This window comes from Musca domestica, unplaced genomic scaffold, assembly GCF_030504385.1.
Source record: "Musca domestica strain aabys unplaced genomic scaffold, Musca_domestica.polishedcontigs.V.1.1 9, whole genome shotgun sequence".
NCBI lineage: Eukaryota > Metazoa > Arthropoda > Insecta > Diptera > Muscidae > Musca > Musca domestica.
In genome coordinates, this window is record NW_026712435.1 from 12,836,530 (window position 1) to 12,852,495 (window position 15,966).

The window sequence follows — 15,966 nt, forward strand, 5'->3', positions numbered from 1 at the left end:
TTAAAATCTACTTATTTTTGAAAAAACATTTAAACATTTATGATATATCAATGTTCCCAAGCGTTGATGCATCTCAGCACCCCCATAATGGGCCATTTTTGGACTTTTTGGGGGTTTTATAAAAAATCCGGGTCCAAAAAATCGATCATTTGACCTGTGACCACTTGTTGGATAGGTATTTTCATAAGCTTTCCAACAATAAACATATTGTATTTATCCGGGTCCAGGCCGGGTCTTGAACCCGGACTTTCTGTTCAAGAAAGTGATCACAAATAATAGCTAAAAACGCCGAAAACTCAATATTTAAGAAGTTATGGTCATTTAAATATTGATTAATTCACACTTAATTAAATGCAATATTTAATGAGTTATGGCCATTTTAAAATTCTTATTAATTCACACTTAAACAAGTGATCACAAATAATAGCTAAAAACGCCGAAAACTCACTTAATTAAATGCAATATTTAATGAGTTATGGCCATTTTAAAATATTTAATAATTCGTACGTAGATTAGTGATCACAAATAATAGCTAAAACGCCAAAAACTAAATATTTAAGGAGTTATGGCCATTTTAAATATTGATTAATTCACACTTAAAAAAGTTATCACAAATAATAGCTAAAAACGCCGAAAACTCAATATTTAAGGAGTTATGGCCATTTTAAAATTCTTATTAATTCACACTTAAAGAAGTGATCACAAATAATAGCTAAAAACGCCGAAAACTCAATATTTAAGGAGTTATGGCCGGGTCCGTTCCCCAAGAAAAAAACAGTTTCCCAGAATCAGTGTAAAAATACCTACCTCTGGGAAAAAATTCGTTCGAATAGTTTTTACCAAACTAGAGTTGTTCCAAAAATAATAAATACAATTATAATATGTTAACAACAAATATAATTTTTTTATTTCCTCAATTCCAGCACGAAAAAAAAAATCAACCACACAGCTGCGGGCACTAGTTGATTATATGGAGGATAATCCTGAGTTCGCCAGAAGGAAATTTTAAATAAAATTATAATAATTTAATACACATGAAATATGAAAAAAAAAATGAAATACAAATTTCGGTTTGAGCGCCTAGCACTGGTACAGTGTTGCCATTATGATACAATTACCAAGGTAATGTCATACAAACACGATTAAAATTTTTTGTTTGCTGCCCCTTAATTGTCAAAATTATATTTTGTCGTACTTCCTTAGATTTCACTCCTTTCGCTTTACCTTCAATCGAGGAATCTCTAATTTTTGCATATGCAATGGATTTGTAAATAAACATTTTGACAATGAGATGTTGTCAAGTGAATAATTTTTTAGCTTTTTGATATGACGACTTTGGTGAAGAGCAAGCTCTATAAGTGTCAAGCGAGTGAGAATCGTACTGACTTCTTGCCTTTCCCAAAAACACCATATTTTTGTTCTTCTTTAAAAAGTTGGTAACATTTTGGTAAGATTTTTAAACCAATTATGGTAGACACTTCCTTACTCAGTGGCAACCGTAAATCCAACCATCCATACTATTTATTAAATTTATTTGGCAATTGGTTGCATCGTTTTTTTTTTTTCAAAAATCCAATATATAATTCATTTTGTGTTTATTTTCGTAGACACAACACCATTGTTGCGCGCATCTGAACATCGCTAAAATGAAAGATTTCTGTAAATGAACTGATATGAACTATTGATTAAGAAACTATAGAACCGAACCATATTTCAATTAAGTTGTTCAAGTTGTTCCTCCAAAATTAGGATGTAAACAACGATTTATATATTTTTTATTAGTTTCTTATAACATATGCTAGGTTACAGTACCTGTTTTGCATTTTTTCCATGGTAAAACCATGGTAGAATTAAGAAGGTATAGTCATGCAATCATATGTTTACCATTTTTTCAAAATTATTAATTTGACTACATCTCATTGCCAAAATTTATATCTATAAATCCACTGTATACACAAATCAGAGATGGGAACCTGTTTTTTATTCAGTGAAACTTGACAGGGTTAATTACAGAAAATGCAGAGATGGATAGTCTTATTTGAAACTATTTTACCTTCTTAATTTTTAAACTAAGAAGGTAAAGTCATGCAATCATATGTTTATATTTTTTCAAATTTATAGATTTGACAACATCTAATTGTCAAAATCTATATTCAGAAATCCATTGTATACATACAAAATCAGAGAAGAGAACTGTTTTTTATGCATTGAAATTTATCAAGGTAAATTACAGAAAGTGCAGAGCCGGGAATGCTTATTTGAAATGAGTTTACCTTTATATCATTGTACCATGATTTTTTCGATATCATACGGGAAAATTGCAGTAAAAAGTTCTAAATTCTTGCAGGTATGCAACAGAGCCAATATTTATATCATAATCAATCTAATCATAGTTATGAGCCATTGAACTATGATCGACTGAACATATCGATTTAGCTCAATATAATTATTACAGGTAGCAGCAAACCCCAGCTGATATGACTCTATTGTAATACTAGTTTCAAAATCGATATGACAGTTTGTGATTTAATTCCATTGCTTGATATACAATAGGTACACACATGGTACAATGAAGAGAAGGTAGGTCAACTTTGAAAAAATTGCAAGTATAGATGTCTACCTGTTTGGCTTGAAATGTCAGAATTAATATCAAAACAATAAAAAAATCAAACAACACGTTGCATTTATTTTGAATAAATAATTGAAAAACGCGATAACTAAATGAAAGGTCAACACTTCTTTTCAAATGAACTGTCAAACCGATGTTGATATTGAAAATCGTGAATGAAAAATTATTGAAATTTGTAAAAATTGTTGAAAAATACATATCATTACAACCTCCGATTTGCGTAGTATAAGAAAACATATAAAAATCGACTTATTTTTGACAAAGCACTTAAAAATTTTGACATATCAATGTTCCCAAGCGTTGATACATCTACCTCATGGTAGAAGAATATAGGTAGACGCGTCGACACAGCTGCTGGGACAATGAACTGTCAAACCAATTTTGGAATTGAAAATGTTGAATGAAAAATTATTTAAATTTGTAAAAATTATTGAAAAACGTGAATTATAATAGCCTCCGACTGACGTAGTATAAGAAAACATATAAAAATCTACTTATATTTGAAAAAACATTTAAATGTTTTTGACATATCAATGCTCCCAAGCGTTGATGCATCTACCTGTATTCTTCTGCCATGATCTACCTATATTCTTCTACCATGCATGGCCCTAAAAGAAAGGTTGCTCAACTTCAAAGAATTGCAACTCTGTTCTGGAGTCTTATAGTGGCAAATAGACTTCTAAATATGCATTTGTTGTCTTTATTTATTTTTATATTTTTTTTTTTTAACAAAATTCTCATTTAGGAAAAAACCCGAAAAATGAAATTTCGGGTTTATTCCAGAAGATTGAATCTAAAATAGTAGGGTATTAAATTTATCACAAAATTGTACAATTTGTTACTCATTTACGTCGAAAAATTGCAGTTGTTTTGAAACCAAATTTGAAATAAATTCAAATTATTGTATTTTTAAAATTTACAAAGCCTTGAGCAGCTTGAAGTCTTCACATGGTATATTTTGTGACACATCATAAAGGGATGCCAGAGCCGCACTCAAATCTTGCCGTAGTTGTTCCTTATAATTTTTCATTAATAGCCTAGCCATGATCGGCATTCAAAGTATGTGCGGAAAAGTAACATCATTTTAAATATCTATTAATGTCCATAATATTCCTGCATAGTTTGACTCTTTCATATCATGCGTCTGTTCATATTCCACGCAAGGAAGGCATGTGTATGGCTTCCAATGTCCGTACAATTTTTTTGTTTTATAAATATTTGTATTGAAAAATAAATTGATATGAATTGTAACAGCAGCTGGATACAGACTGGCGAAACTTCTAAGACAAACGTCTGACCGGACCTCGTACCTAAGGTAAGAACCATTCATAAACTAAAGATACGGAACACAATTTTAAAATTTATTTTCTTTTATTGAAAATAAAATTGTTTACAATTAGCTAATGAGAGCATAACATGCGAAATAATTAAACAATTAAGTCATACATAAAATCACAAAAAGAATAATTAGATAAAAAAATACTATATAATATAAAACGAAATGAAAACGAAATCAAAGTGTAAAATTGTCTTATCTTATAATCGACTAAAATTGTGTAATTATTTTTATTAATAATTCAGTTTATTATTTGGTAACTAGATTGGTTTGTAAGCATACCTACTGGTATGCGCTTTGTGTAGCATTAATACTATGAACATTTTTCACATTATGATTTGTATACATACAGTGGCTAAGTGAAAATAACGGTCATAAAAGTCAATTATATTTACAAAATAGAAAAAATAGAATGATCTAAAAACAAAAAAATGTTAAAAAATTATAAAACAAATAATACAGAAAGATTTAATCAAATTGGAACAAAATAATATCACCATAAATCAGAGAAAAATGTGTGTTTTTTTTTTTCGAATACTACCAACCTGTCCCTGGAGGGACAAGTTACAATTGATTGTGCATACCTAATTAAAAATGGAAAACTAAGCTGTCTTAAATTAATGAGTAATATATAATTTGGAATTTATCTTTGATTAATGATTACAGGGAGTTCTCAGTTGGTCGAAATATTGTAGATACGGTTTTTATGCTCAACAATAAATAGGTTTTTAAATAATTTAATATTAAGCAAAAAAATTAATAAGAATATTATACATGATATATTTGTAGTTAGTCTGTAATCTATTGTAATACATTTACATAATTTCGGCTTTCTTTTGCATATATTGACACTGCAAACATACTCGAATTGTGTGTCCATATTGCTGGGTCCATCATTCATACTCCGGGGTTCGTTGCATTTAATGGGCAAAATTAAATCGTGATACAGTTTTATGGCATATCCATCGTACCACTTGTCTGACACGTGTCGAGACCCATTTGAAAACTTCGCCGGTGTGTCGTAACTTCGATGCATAATCTTTAATATGATCTGTGCTAAGGAGTTAAGGAACAATCAGGAAATATAAATTAAATACAAAATAATTTAATGAACGTTTCATGGTGATATTTATAACAAAAAAATTCTTGATTTTTTTAATAAAAAAATTGAATTTTCTTCCAATGTTGTGCGTGATATCCGTTGTTTCGAAATGGAACAAAATTATTATTCTCATCTTCTTATTCGTCGATTCTAAAAATTACACAACAGTCGGGTCAACCATGACTATCGAGGACAACCAAAGTTCTGCTCGGCTGTGGACTTTCGGCTATAAAAATTCTATAACAACCACAACTGTAAACATATCAAATTATAAATTTTACAGTAGCAACAAATATATAAGAATTTTATAAACAAATAAAAGAAGAGATGGATCCATCAAGGGAAGACCCTTATGATTTTCCCTATTACTCATTTCTATCCAATCGGAGACATAGACAGACCAATCAGAAACATAGACAATTTAGTCCTAAATTTCTTGGCTTTTATCTTAACGGCAGAAAACAGCACTTTGGCAAGGTATGCCCAAAACTGGTCCATTCTCACATTAGATGGCACAACTTACTTTGGTAAGATGCACAATCCACGCCACAAATTTATTCGTGTCATTCCACAGTACAAACCAAAATTAAGAGACCAAAAATTTAATGCTTGTATAAGGGTTCCTAAACCTAAACTAACACCTCCTGAAGCAAAGATAAGGAGACTTTAATAATGACATATAAAACCAATTCCATCCCTTTTAGATATTTTGCCTAGCTTCCTTAGCGACACGTATTGCAAGAATTTACCAACGTAGTAAAACGATCAGCTCCATGCGGAGAACAGGATGCTGTCATTCATTCTATTATGTTGTACTACTGAATATATAGTTACTGCTGTGTGTCTCTGCCACACATCCACCAGGACTTCAGCTACTATCATGAAAGCTTCCAAAAGGTTTTTTCTTTGTGTGTCAATTGGACGTCTAACAACTTGAAAAATAAACATCAACACAACACGTTTCTTTCAGGCACAACATCGGCAAGGAGATAGTAATGTACTCAAGTCCTTTAGAGAATTTTGCCCTTCCCACCCAAAAATATCTCACGATACTACATATCTGTCCTTCTTTAAATTTATGCCGGAAACCATTCGATCTATTGCAGCTTCACCTGCTGTTCGCTATAACAATTCGTAAATTATTATTTTGAGAGTTCATATTCCCTATTAGGTTTCTTAAAGAAATAACGTTCGATACCAGTCGGTCTGTTGCAGTATTTTAAGAATTCTTATTGGAAAATTAGAGGGGCTTATTTTTTTACTCAATAAGACCCTTAACATAAGAATACACAATAAAGCAACACATCCATATTTTGTACAGTACTTGATTAATAATTTTTGTACAATACAGTACTGAACTGAATTAAGTGTGTCGCCAATAATGAAAGCGAATTTGTATAACTCCACGCCGAAATACGTTTTCCATCAACAAAATGAAACTATACTATTATTTTGCAAAAAAATCGAACAGGAAAGGGCAACAAACTAAGGTGCAGCATTTAAATAATCTGCAAAACAAAATCGAACAGTACATATACCTTTTTAAGCAACATGTTTTTAAATGTGTTGGAACAATCAATTTGGAGAAACCAACAATGAATATACGAAGAAACAAACAAAATGTACCCCCACACAATAGGATGGATGGAGGTCATAAAAAGTTTGTGCAACCTATATAAATATCGAAAAGAAATAACTGTAAAGATATTATTTGAAAAGGATATAATAACGTCCATGGCTGGTGACCACCATTGATATAGGTTACATAAGTAAAACCATCACGTTGACCTTTGCCCCGTATATGATAGTAGTAAGGCAGGAAAGAATGCAGACTAAATCTGAAAATAAAAAATATTAAACACTAAATTCGAAAGGTTAAGTGCTTACAATAGTGTACACACCTTCGTTTTTCATAAAATAATATGGCAGGTTGATTTGTAGTTAACACATGTAAAAATATTGCTTTTACCGACTGTCTTTCGGCCGTTGTCAAATGATTTATCAGAGCATCCAATAATAACGATGCAATACCATTTCGTCGATGTTTTCGATGTACACCCAATGATAAAATATATCCAATATCAGCAGTTTTACCCATATTATCGGGTAAGATGCCTTTATCCTGTAGTAAAAAAAGGATGTCATATTATTTTGTCATGCACGTATTGTAAAAACATTGTTAATTGTACCTCTTTGTTTAGATTTCGATATGGTTTAATTTCAGCTACAATTAATCCTATTATAGCTAAATTATATACAGCAGCTAATGAGAAAAATCTAGAACTGGAAGTTATATCCTCATACCAGGATAATGGTATGAAGAGAAGGTAGGTCAACTTTGAAAAAATTGCAAGTATAGATGTCTACCTGTTTGGCTTGAAATGTCAGAATTAATATCAAAACAATAAAAAAATCAAACAACACGTTGCATTTATTTTGAATAAATAATTGAAAAACGCGATAACTAAATGAAAGGTCAACACTTCTTTTCAAATGAACTGTCAAACCGATGTTGATATTGAAAATCGTGAATGAAAAATTATTGAAATTTGTAAAAATTGTTGAAAAATACATATCATTACAACCTCCGATTTGCGTAGTATAAGAAAACATATAAAAATCGACTTATTTTTGACAAAGCACTTAAAAATTTTGACATATCAATGTTCCCAAGCGTTGATACATCTACCTCATGGTAGAAGAATATAGGTAGACGCGTCGACACAGCTGCTGGGACAATGAACTGTCAAACCAATTTTGGAATTGAAAATGTTGAATGAAAAATTATTTAAATTTGTAAAAATTATTGAAAAACGTGAATTATAATAGCCTCCGACTGACGTAGTATAAGAAAACATATAAAAATCTACTTATATTTGAAAAAACATTTAAATGTTTTTGACATATCAATGCTCCCAAGCGTTGATGCATCTACCTGTATTCTTCTGCCATGATCTACCTATATTCTTCTACCATGCATGGCCCTAAAAGAAAGGTTGCTCAACTTCAAAGAATTGCAACTCTGTTCTGGAGTCTTATAGTGGCAAATAGACTTCTAAATATGCATTTGTTGTCTTTATTTATTTTTATATTTTTTTTTAACAAAATTCTCATTTAGGAAAAAACCCGAAAAATGAAATTTCGGGTTTATTCCAGAAGATTGAATCTAAAATAGTAGGGTATTAAATTTATCACAAAATTGTACAATTTGTTACTCATTTACGTCGAAAAATTGCAGTTGTTTTGAAACCAAATTTGAAATAAATTCAAATTATTGTATTTTTAAAATTTACAAAGCCTTGAGCAGCTTGAAGTCTTCACATGGTATATTTTGTGACACATCATAAAGGGATGCCAGAGCCGCACTCAAATCTTGCCGTAGTTGTTCCTTATAATTTTTCATTAATAGCCTAGCCATGATCGGCATTCAAAGTATGTGCGGAAAAGTAACATCATTTTAAATATCTATTAATGTCCATAATATTCCTGCATAGTTTGACTCTTTCATATCATGCGTCTGTTCATATTCCACGCAAGGAAGGCATGTGTATGGCTTCCAATGTCCGTACAATTTTTTTGTTTTATAAATATTTGTATTGCAAAATAAATTGATATGAATTGTAACAGCAGCTGGATACAGACTGGCGAAACTTCTAAGACAAACGTCTGACCGGACCTCGTACCTAAGGTAAGAACCATTCATAAACTAAAGATACGGAACACAATTTTAAAATTTATTTTCTTTTATTGAAAATAAAATTGTTTACAATTAGCTAATGAGAGCATAACATGCGAAATAATTAAACAATTAAGTCATACATAAAATCACAAAAAGAATAATTAGATAAAAAAATACTATATAATATAAAACGAAATGAAAACGAAATCAAAGTGTAAAATTGTCTTATCTTATAATCGACTAAAATTGTGTAATTATTTTTATTAATAATTCAGTTTATTATTTGGTAACTAGATTGGTTTGTAAGCATACCTACTGGTATGCGCTTTGTGTAGCATTAATACTATGAACATTTTTCACATTATGATTTGTATACATACAGTGGCTAAGTGAAAATAACGGTCATAAAAGTCAATTATATTTACAAAATAGAAAAAATAGAATGATCTAAAAACAAAAAAATGTTAAAAAATTATAAAACAAATAATACAGAAAGATTTAATCAAATTGGAACAAAATAATATCACCATAAATCAGAGAAAAATGTGTGTTTTTTTTTCGAATACTACCAACCTGTCCCTGGAGGGACAAGTTACAATTGATTGTGCATACCTAATTAAAAATGGAAAACTAAGCTGTCTTAAATTAATGAGTAATATATAATTTGGAATTTATCTTTGATTAATGATTACAGGGAGTTCTCAGTTGGTCGAAATATTGTAGATACGGTTTTTATGCTCAACAATAAATAGGTTTTTAAATAATTTAATATTAAGCAAAAAAATTAATAAGAATATTATACATGATATATTTGTAGTTAGTCTGTAATCTATTGTAATACATTTACATAATTTCGGCTTTCTTTTGCATATATTGACACTGCAAACATACTCGAATTGTGTGTCCATATTGCTGGGTCCATCATTCATACTCCGGGGTTCGTTGCATTTAATGGGCAAAATTAAATCGTGATACAGTTTTATGGCATATCCATCGTACCACTTGTCTGACACGTGTCGAGACCCATTTGAAAACTTCGCCGGTGTGTCGTAACTTCGATGCATAATCTTTAATATGATCTGTGCTAAGGAGTTAAGGAACAATCAGGAAATATAAATTAAATACAAAATAATTTAATGAACGTTTCATGGTGATATTTATAACAAAAAAATTCTTGATTTTTTTAATAAAAAAATTGAATTTTCTTCCAATGTTGTGCGTGATATCCGTTGTTTCGAAATGGAACAAAATTATTATTCTCATCTTCTTATTCGTCGATTCTAAAAATTACACAACAGTCGGGTCAACCATGACTATCGAGGACAACCAAAGTTCTGCTCGGCTGTGGACTTTCGGCTATAAAAATTCTATAACAACCACAACTGTAAACATATCAAATTATAAATTTTACAGTAGCAACAAATATATAAGAATTTTATAAACAAATAAAAGAAGAGATGGATCCATCAAGGGAAGACCCTTATGATTTTCCCTATTACTCATTTCTATCCAATCGGAGACATAGACAGACCAATCAGAAACATAGACAATTTAGTCCTAAATTTCTTGGCTTTTATCTTAACGGCAGAAAACAGCACTTTGGCAAGGTATGCCCAAAACTGGTCCATTCTCACATTAGATGGCACAACTTACTTTGGTAAGATGCACAATCCACGCCACAAATTTATTCGTGTCATTCCACAGTACAAACCAAAATTAAGAGACCAAAAATTTAATGCTTGTATACGGGTTCCTAAACCTAAACTAACACCTCCTGAAGCAAAGATAAGGAGACTTTAATAATGACATATAAAACCAATTCCATCCCTTTTAGATATTTTGCCTAGCTTCCTTAGCGACACGTATTGCAAGAATTTACCAACGTAGTAAAACGATCAGCTCCATGCGGAGAACAGGATGCTGTCATTCATTCTATTATGTTGTACTACTGAATATATAGTTACTGCTGTGTGTCTCTGCCACACATCCACCAGGACTTCAGCTGCTATCATGAAAGCTTCCAAAAGGTTTTTTCTTTGTGTGTCAATTGGACGTCTAACAACTTGAAAAATAAACATCAACACAACACGTTTCTTTCAGGCACAACATCGGCAAGGAGATAGTAATGTACTCAAGTCCTTTAGAGAATTTTGCCCTTCCCACCCAAAAATATCTCACGATACTACATATCTGTCCTTCTTTAAATTTATGCCGGAAACCATTCGATCTATTGCAGCTTCACCTGCTGTTCGCTATAACAATTCGTAAATTATTATTTTGAGAGTTCATATTCCCTATTAGGTTTCTTAAAGAAATAACGTTCGATACCAGTCGGTCTGTTGCAGTATTTTAAGAATTCTTATTGGAAAATTAGAGGGGCTTATTTTTTTACTCAATAAGACCCTTAACATAAGAATACACAATAAAGCAACACATCCATATTTTGTACAGTACTTGATTAATAATTTTTGTACAATACAGTACTGAACTGAATTAAGTGTGTCGCCAATAATGAAAGCGAATTTGTATAACTCCACGCCGAAATACGTTTTCCATCAACAAAATGAAACTATACTATTATTTTGCAAAAAAATCGAACAGGAAAGGGCAACAAACTAAGGTGCAGCATTTAAATAATCTGCAAAACAAAATCGAACAGTACATATACCTTTTTAAGCAACATGTTTTTAAATGTGTTGGAACAATCAATTTGGAGAAACCAACAATGAATATACGAAGAAACAAACAAAATGTACCCCCACACAATAGGATGGATGGAGGTCATAAAAAGTTTGTGCAACCTATATAAATATCGAAAAGAAATAACTGTAAAGATATTATTTGAAAAGGATATAATAACGTCCATGGCTGGTGACCACCATTGATATAGGTTACATAAGTAAAACCATCACGTTGACCTTTGCCCCGTATATGATAGTAGTAAGGCAGGAAAGAATGCAGACTAAATCTGAAAATAAAAAATATTAAACACTAAATTCGAAAGGTTAAGTACTTACAATAGTGTACACACCTTCGTTTTTCATAAAATAATATGGCAGGTTGATTTGTAGTTAACACATGTAAAAATATTGCTTTTACCGACTGTCTTTCGGCCGTTGTCAAATGATTTATCAGAGCATCCAATAATAACGATGCAATACCATTTCGTCGATGTTTTCGATGTACACCCAATGATAAAATATATCCAATATCAGCAGTTTTACCCATATTATCGGGTAAGATGCCTTTATCCTGTAGTAAAAAAAGGATGTCATATTATTTTGTCATGCACGTATTGTAAAAACATTGTTAATTGTACCTCTTTGTTTAGATTTCGATATGGTTTAATTTCAGCTACAATTAATCCTATTATAGCTAAATTATATACAGCAGCTAATGAGAAAAATCTAGAACTGGAAGTTATATCCTCATACCAGGATAATGGATAGTCGATGGGGAACCAGTCTTGGCATAACGTTCGAACCTGTAATAAATGTGGATAGAAATTAGTAAAAGATGTAGATATCGAATAAGAAAATATGCGCGTAGTGCAATCTCTATTTGAAAGCATAGTAATTAAGATCATAAACAAATCTAAGGTTGATGGTAATTCATATTACATTCTAAAATCTATAGTAGCGCACTGCACTGTGGCTTAAAAAAATAAGCATGGCAATGATAAAAATAACGTATGTGCTCTTTTAAAACAAAACGAATGCAATTACAATGTTATCATTTTTTTATCACAGGCGTAGTTACTTCCGTTCTATAAACACAACGTACCTCGGCCAAGTCATCTGGAACCAAAAACCGCAACTGGACATCGTTAACCGAACAAAGCGGAACATGCTCACTGTCAACCCGATTTACATCGATGATTGGTTCAGAAGATGTGCTATGCTTATTGTGGCTATTAGAGTATCTGTAAAAAAAGGTCGCAAATATGTATTAAACAAAAAATAAAAACAGCTATATACCTATTTATGCATATATAATATCATGACGTTTACTTTGGTAAGATAAGAACTTTTAGTTAGAATCACTATCGAAATAAATGTGTCATTTCAAACAACAATCCCCACCCCCTTCATAGACGACCTCTTGCACATAAGTTTTTTTGGTCAGCTACATAGTGCCAACCCTTGGCAATGAAAATTTTATTAAGAGACAAGAGTCACGCAAAATTAGGCAATGGTTTGGCTTGACCATATACGTGCTTTAGTAAATTGCAGCATGGAGTATAGGCTGTCAGCAATTCAAAATTGATTTCCAATTAAAATATTTTTTTCGGCCCATACTTACAAATGAAATTGCGCCATATTCCACAATTGTAAAATAACTTGTGTGCGCTTGAATATACATTTGTTTTGTGTCTATTTTACGCCCTTTCAGTAGCGCTTCGAGAATGGCAGTCTACAACATTGGGTATGCCTTACAGAACAAAGGCAATACATCTTCAAATTTAGCAAGTATGATGTGCTTCGATATCCATCAAGTGTCAATCAAGATTCCACATAACACCCACCACCGCCGTCAGCTGTATATAGTCAGGCCTACCAGGTAATCATTAACATAAACAATAATAACTGCAAATGCGTTGGGGGACGTCTGTAAATAATCGTAATTAGTTAATATTTGGTGTTCACATAAAATTAAAAGAAATCAACATTTTTTCGACCAACTTCAATTTGTTTTGCTTTCTTCCAACGAACTTTTATTTGTTCGATTGTTTCCTCCGATTCAGAGTCAATTAAATTTAATTTCCAGAGCAATAAAAGAAATCCTCATTCCAGCAAAATAAATCAAATTCCTCACAGCTTGTTTTTGTTGTTATTTTCTCCTTTGCGTAAATTGTGTACGTTTTTTAATTGAATTCAATTAAATAATGGTAGGCACACACTCGTCAAACACCAACCAAACACCCAAAAACTTGAGTTGTGTCGTTCCGGATCAAACTAGTTCAAAGGCATTTTCTCGCCAAAGGAACCATGGGAACTAAGAATACGCTAATAGAGTGTTTACATAAGAGTTGTTTTTCGATGCAATACCGTGTTAATCACAATAAGTTTACACATGTTTTACGTAGTAAATTTACTATGATTGTTCATTTATTAAGGAAAATCTGTGCGTAGACGTACGTAAAAAAGACATAAAAAATTATGTCCGGTAACACTAACTGAAGAATTGCTATAAATTTATCTATGGGATATATACTTTAAATTTATTGTGAATGGTCAATTATCATAGATATTTTTAATTTTGATAGTGAATTTATTGTTATTCACAAATCCATTCTATGCAGTTAAATTTAATAAGAAAATTAATTAAAAAAAATAATATGGAAAATATGTTATTATAAATGTGGGTAATACCATGATACAATAAGTACATAAGTCCGCTTTCTCTCAAATTATTCACTATTTTTCCGCATTTTTAAAATCAGTTAAACAGCGGGAAAATGAATTAAATGCCTGGATTTTCTTTCAAAAATGTGATCTAAACAGTTCCATGGCAATGGCAAACAGTTCAATTCCATGGCAAAACTGGCGAATGGATTTAAAGCGCGTCTCGCAATCATTGATTTTGAAAATATTCTGTTTTTATTTTTCAAAACATACACAAAATTGGCAGAAGTCGGGCACACTTAGAAAAAATTGGAATCAGCTGGTAGCTCTACCTTGCCTTTTTTTGTACCAAAAGGTACCATCGTGCAGCGAAAAGGTAAGGTAGAGTTAGCAGCTGATTAGAATTTTTTTTTTTCTGAATATGCCCGAATTCTGCCTGTTTTGTGAAAGTATTTATTGTTTTGAGAATAAAAACCATGGTAGAATTAAGAAGGTAAGGTCATGCAATCATATGTTTACATTTTTTTCAAAATTATTCATTTCACATCTCATTGTCAAAATATTTGTTTATAAATCCATTGTACATACACAAATTAGAGATGGGAACCTGCTTTCTATGCAGTAAAATATGACAAGGTAAATTACAGAAAATGTAAAAATGCGAATGATTATTTGAAATGACCTTTTTAATTTTACCATGATAAAAACTAAATATTTTCAAAATAGGAAAAAACGTATATTGCGGGCCGCATATTAAAGATATTAGCCAGTTTGCCATGGAATTATAAAAATTGAAGAACTTGTATCATATTTTTGAAAGAAAATTCAGATTTCTATCATCTATTCTATAAAATTAAGAAGGTAAAGTCATTTCAAATAAGTATACCCATCTCTGCATTTTCTGTAACTTAAGGCATGTTTAAGTTAGAGAATTTTGTCCGGGTTAACCTTGGTTATGAAGATTCATATGAGGTATATACAATGGAATTGACAATTTAACCCGACTGGGTTTTCTAAATCCTTTACAACAACGACAATTTGAAAATAAACGTACTGTTACAGTAGTACCTTTATTTTTAAATTGTCAAATTTCACTGCATTGAAAAAAGGTTCCCATCTCTGACTTGTGTGTATACAATGGACTTGTAAATATAAATTTTGACAATAATATGTTGTTAAATGAATAATTTCGAAAAAATTGTAAACATATGACTTTAGTAAACACAAGACTTTACCTTCTTAGTTCTACCCATGGTAGAACTGTGATTCCAATCATGGCACAATTACAGAAGGTAGAACAAAGCTACCCCTAAAAACAATACTTTTCTTTTTAACTTAATTTTGTGCATTTTTTTGAATAAAAAAAATACAATAATTTGAAATATAAAATATTTCAAATATAAGTATATTTATATATATTTTCCTACACGACGCCAATCGGAACTTGTTATAATATGCATTTTTCTTTTTAACAATTTTTGCAAATTTGAGTAATTTTTCATTCAAAAATTTTGATTTCGAAGCGTCTACCTATATTCTTCTACCATGGTTGGTACAAACTTAATAAAGGAAAATCAGCTGATCTTATGTCTTATTTACACCGAACATGTTGTTATAAAACGCAACATTTAAATAGTAAATTCCAACATTCATTAAACAGTTTTGTAAGTATAACAAAAACTACCATTGTGATTGAAACGCAAAAAATGTCAAAATTTGTGTTTCGTTTTTATCAGGTTATTTCACAGTTGATGCATTTTGACAATACGGTTTAAATCAGCTGGTCTTATCGGAGATAGGTCATGTGTCAAATTTTGTTTTTTTGACAGTATGAGGGGTTTTCAATCATAACAGTACACGATCTGTTTAAAAGTA

The 15,966-nt window shown here is 31.1% G+C and overlaps 3 protein-coding genes across 6 annotated transcripts in view; 1 reads left to right on the top strand and 2 right to left on the bottom strand.

Annotated features, from left to right (window-relative positions):
* Nucleotides 1-15,966, top strand: part of LOC101893473 (stress-associated endoplasmic reticulum protein 2) — a 95,911-nt gene that overhangs the window by 28,104 nt on the left and 51,841 nt on the right. The gene's annotated exons all lie outside the window — the stretch shown is intronic.
* Nucleotides 4,578-8,485, bottom strand: LOC131806843 (N-alpha-acetyltransferase 60-like). Its single transcript, XM_059131630.1, has 5 exons — nt 8,366-8,485; nt 7,257-7,430; nt 6,969-7,189; nt 6,791-6,905; nt 4,578-5,017 (listed from the first exon to the last, which is right to left on the bottom strand). The coding sequence occupies exons 1-5, from the start codon at nt 8,483-8,485 to the stop codon at nt 4,886-4,888; spliced, it is 762 nt and encodes a 253-aa protein (XP_058987613.1). The 3' UTR covers nt 4,578-4,885.
* Nucleotides 9,387-13,716, bottom strand: LOC101893918 (N-alpha-acetyltransferase 60). 4 transcript variants are annotated; one of them, XM_059131892.1, is made up of 7 exons: nt 13,562-13,716; nt 13,049-13,354; nt 12,530-12,668; nt 12,066-12,230; nt 11,778-11,998; nt 11,600-11,714; nt 9,387-9,826 (listed from the first exon to the last, which is right to left on the bottom strand). In XM_059131892.1, exons 2-7 carry the CDS (start codon nt 13,063-13,065, stop codon nt 9,695-9,697), a joined length of 789 nt encoding a protein of 262 aa, XP_058987875.1. In that variant the 5' UTR covers nt 13,066-13,354; nt 13,562-13,716; the 3' UTR covers nt 9,387-9,694. The 4 variants fall into 4 exon arrangements, with proteins under 4 accessions (XP_058987875.1, XP_058987874.1, XP_058987872.1 ...); XM_059131891.1 differs by having other exon boundaries at nt 13,459-13,711; XM_059131889.1 differs by having other exon boundaries at nt 13,429-13,711.

Excerpts from the sequence above, each read along its gene's own strand:
- LOC131806843 (XM_059131630.1), bottom strand. The coding sequence starts at position 8,485 with ATGGCTAGGCTATTAATGAAAAATTATAAGGAACAACTACGGCAAGAT. Across the intron at positions 7,431-8,365 it reads AAGACTTCAAGCTGCTCAAG|ACATCTATACTTGCAATTTT; the intron begins GCTTTGTAAATT and ends CCAAACAGGTAG. Across the intron at positions 6,906-6,968 it reads TTATTTTATGAAAAACGAAG|ATTTAGTCTGCATTCTTTCC; the intron begins GTGTGTACACTA and ends TTTTATTTTCAG.
- LOC101893918 (XM_059131892.1), bottom strand. Across the intron at positions 11,999-12,065 it reads ATCGAAATCTAAACAAAGAG|GATAAAGGCATCTTACCCGA; the intron begins GTACAATTAACA and ends TTTTTACTACAG. Across the intron at positions 9,827-11,599 it reads ACCAGCCATGGACGTTATTA|GATCATATTAAAGATTATGC; the intron begins TATCCTTTTCAA and ends CTCCTTAGCACA.